At 43.5% G+C, this 3,574-nt stretch overlaps 1 protein-coding gene across 1 annotated transcript; it reads left to right on the forward strand.

Moving 5' to 3' along the window:
* The first annotated feature begins 558 nt into the window (after positions 1–558).
* On the forward strand, positions 559–3,007 carry LOC102685516 (aerolysin-like protein). The gene is made up of 3 exons (XM_069188206.1): positions 559–601; positions 1,406–1,456; positions 1,977–3,007. The coding sequence occupies exon 3, from the start codon at positions 1,983–1,985 to the stop codon at positions 2,925–2,927; it is 945 nt and encodes a 314-aa protein (XP_069044307.1). The 5' UTR covers positions 559–601; positions 1,406–1,456; positions 1,977–1,982; the 3' UTR covers positions 2,928–3,007.
* The last annotated feature ends 567 nt before the right edge of the window (positions 3,008–3,574 follow it).

Raw genomic sequence — 3,574 nt, forward strand, 5'->3', positions numbered from 1 at the left:
GTATATTTAATTAAACCTTGTAAGTAATAATAATGTATTTTTTGCACATAAACACTGCATTCAATCATTGGTTTTGGCAGCTTAGTAGAATCCTACGTATAGGACCTACATGGACTGAGATGCTGTGTTCCTGTTATATTGGGTGAATTATACTACTGATATTTAATACTACTTCACAATTAAATCTCACTTTGATTCCGAAGCTTTTCTGTGTTTTTCCGAAGAGCAATTCAGTGCAATCTAAGCTTCTTCTTTCCTCGTAGCAGTGTTGTGAATCTGAAGGTAAATGACGGTGGAGCCAACTTAATTGTCGAATTTAATTTTTTTTTTAAAAAGAAAACCACTTATTGCCGCGATTTAATGCCCTACAAAATGAATGCGGTGTGACTTTGATCGTGTCTCCAAAACGTTCACTTAAGGTTTGCAACTGATAGATTAGCTCAGGTAAATACCATCTCGCCAGCAAACAAATACCTTGTGAGTTACGAACAATCGAAACCAGGTGTGTCTAAGTGTGGTTAAAAACTGGAGTGTCCTTAATCCCTTTATAAGGCAGCTTCACAAGGCTAGAATTATACGGGGGGGTTCCTTTGAGTTATAGGTGAGGTGGTTATTTTATTATTATTTTTTAACTGTATTGTCAGGAAAATATTGCTGGACTGACTCCGCTATTTTAACACGAATACAAACACTTTTGGTTTATGTGCATGTTGTGCCCCAAGCATGTTGCTTGTTTCAGCTAAAGCAATACGCGTATAGAGAACCTCTTTCTGTTGCGCCGCTGTCTTCAGCGGACAAATACGTTTGAGGACCGTGGTGGTACTGTAGGTCCTGTACGATTGCTGTGACTGAAATATTGACGCACTTTTAAACGGTCGTCGTGAACGGCGCTTCTGGTATAAGAAAAAGCTTTGGGTTCAGACACAGGGGCTCCAGGAGTATTCAGAATTAACGGGGCTTCCCGTTAAAATACAACATTTGAGCTCGCTTTTCTTTTTTTTTAGTGTAGGTGTCTCATGACAAATCGGAGTGACTCGCAATGGTTCAATTTTTAACTGAAATGCAACGGTGGAGTAATTGGAGTTCACCCGCGATTGTGCCTGTAACGTTTTGGCAATCGTCACTTGTGGCCACTGTTTGTTTAGAAGTATGTTCCATTGGGCTTCTTACTAGGGTCCAAGACAGCCCTTGTATTGGTGTTGTGTATAAGGCAATGGATCACTACTGGAAGCTCCCTCAATGCTTAATTCCTGGTTATGTACTAATGAAACCCAGGTAATTGGGACCTGGATTGAACTGAGACCTTTTGCTTCTTCACATGTTCCCCAAAAGGGTTGAAACTGCTACACCTCACTCCTGTCCTTTTTGAATTGCTTTGTTCCCAACCTCTGCCTTTTAATTTCAGGCAAAACCACCACCAGGACCATCCCTCCACTGAGCAGCCAGAAAACTTTCTGTAAGTATTGCTGAAGACACAGGAGCTTCTCTTGGCTATCAAGTTGAGGGATAGGATATCCATTTCCCTTCAGGATCAATAGTCTTATCTATCAAGCTCTGATATGAACATGTGTACACCAGCGTTATATGGTTCAATCACAAGTGCTGTAAATGCTGGGACTGAATATGGTTGGAAATGGGTAGCCGAGCCCCGCTAACTCTGTCTGGAAATCTCATGCAGCAACATGGGAGGCTTGAAATTGCAAGGGAGGACCGCAATTGGTCACATGCAGTGCTGGCTGGGGTTAAGTGGTGTCTTCTCATTTATTGGAGAATCCAAGGCTCTGCTTCTGTAGGAGCCCCTTTTAGCAAATGTGGTATGTAGAGATGGCCTAGTGCTGCTCAGTGTTCTTAACAACCTGGAGTATTTTTCCAAAAGATGCCTAGGTCTAAATGCTGGACAGTTTCCTTGCTTATCCCAGGCCTTGGCTATGCTCTTGATATCCTCATGCAGTAACGATGTCCCTTCTCCTTTCCAGGTCTACATGGCTTACCCAACAACTGTGCATATAATTGGTGGGCATGGAGGCAATGCCTTTTCCTTTGATGGCCAGAATGACGGTGCCACACTGGAGAAGATTGGTGTGTGGGTAGGGGGCTGGCAGGTGAAGGCTGTGAGGATCTGGCTGACCAATGGGGAGGTCCGGGAGTTTGGGAAACCAGGTACAGGTTACCAGGAGTTCAAGTTCGAACCCGGCGAGTTCTTCACCTCCCTCTCTCTGTGGGGGAACGGAGCCGGGACCCGCCTGGGAGCCATCAAGTTCAAGACCAGCCGTAACCGGCAGTTCTTTGTGAAAATGACTGACTGGGGGCTGAAGACGGAGTACCCCATGGATGTGGCTTCTGGAATCTGCCTGGGGGTTATGGGACGGGCAGGCTCAGACATTGACAGCATGGGCTTCATCTTCATCAATTCCATCGAGTCCACGGTCATGACCAACATGGAGTACCCCACTTTGAACCAAGTCATCCCCCAGGTGAAAATGGAGGAGATCAAGTCCATGAAGTACACCAACAGCTCCTCTGTTGCCCAGGAATACACCCTGGAAACCTCCAAAACCATAACCAAGACCTCCTCGTGGTCTGTCACTAACAACATGCAGTTCACTTTCAACATGCAAGTGAAGGCAGGAATCCCGGAGCTAGCTGAGGTTTCCACTGGGTTCAGCTGGACAGTGGGAACTGAAGACACCTATAAGCTGGAGAACAAAACGGAGACAACGGAGAAGCTGTCATTCAAGATCCAAGTCCCTGCAGGGAAGACCATGGAGGTTGCCATCACACTCGGTCATGCGAATGTTGATCTTCCATACAAGGGCACTGTTAAAGTCACCTGCAGGAATGGGAGTGTGCTTCGGTTTGACACCAGCGGTGTCTACAAGGGCCTCACCTACACCAAAGGGTCAGTAGTTGTGAAGGAGGGGTCATAAGAATGATTGAGCAATGTTGCAGATTTGTCTTGCCATTGGGCTTGGGTAAAATGCTAAAAATAAAATCGGATGTGAACATGCATAGTTTTCAACGTCTCTTCATTGCAAACAATATCCACTTTTACGGACTGTTTTTTTTTTGTTTTTCATCTTTGTTCCAATTCAAATATTCCAAGAGGGAGAGTTGTCCCAAGACAAAATTCTTTTGTTATAATACTAGTTAGTTTTCATATTAGTTGTGACTTAGCTGGCTGTTGGCTATCCTGGCTGTGCTGCTTCTGGGGTTGATGCGTTTGTCATTCTATCTGAATAGACACTCTAACTACTGCCATTCTGAGAACTAAAACTTTATAGCTTCTTATTGATTGTGACATTTAAGTGGATTTTTTTTCCACCATTTAATAAACCTTTTCTTGTTCCTTTGCAGCCTATGCATGTTGTCACAGCTTCCTACTTGAACTATATCTGAAGTTTGTTACTTGATGTAATTTTAGAGTGTTTGGAAACTTGAATTATTTTACTTAGGAATAAACACAAACTGTTTCTATGCATAACTCTAAACTTGACATGTACTTAATGAGGGCTACATATGATTATATTGGGTTTGATAACATACGGATGAGCAACATGGTGCGTATCAATTGCTC

The sequence above is a fragment of the Lepisosteus oculatus genome, chromosome 4, assembly GCF_040954835.1.
Source record: "Lepisosteus oculatus isolate fLepOcu1 chromosome 4, fLepOcu1.hap2, whole genome shotgun sequence".
Lineage (NCBI taxonomy): Eukaryota > Metazoa > Chordata > Actinopteri > Semionotiformes > Lepisosteidae > Lepisosteus > Lepisosteus oculatus.

Excerpts from the sequence above, each read along its gene's own strand:
- LOC102685516 (XM_069188206.1), top strand. The coding sequence starts at position 1,983 with ATGGCTTACCCAACAACTGTGCATATAATTGGTGGGCATGGAGGCAAT.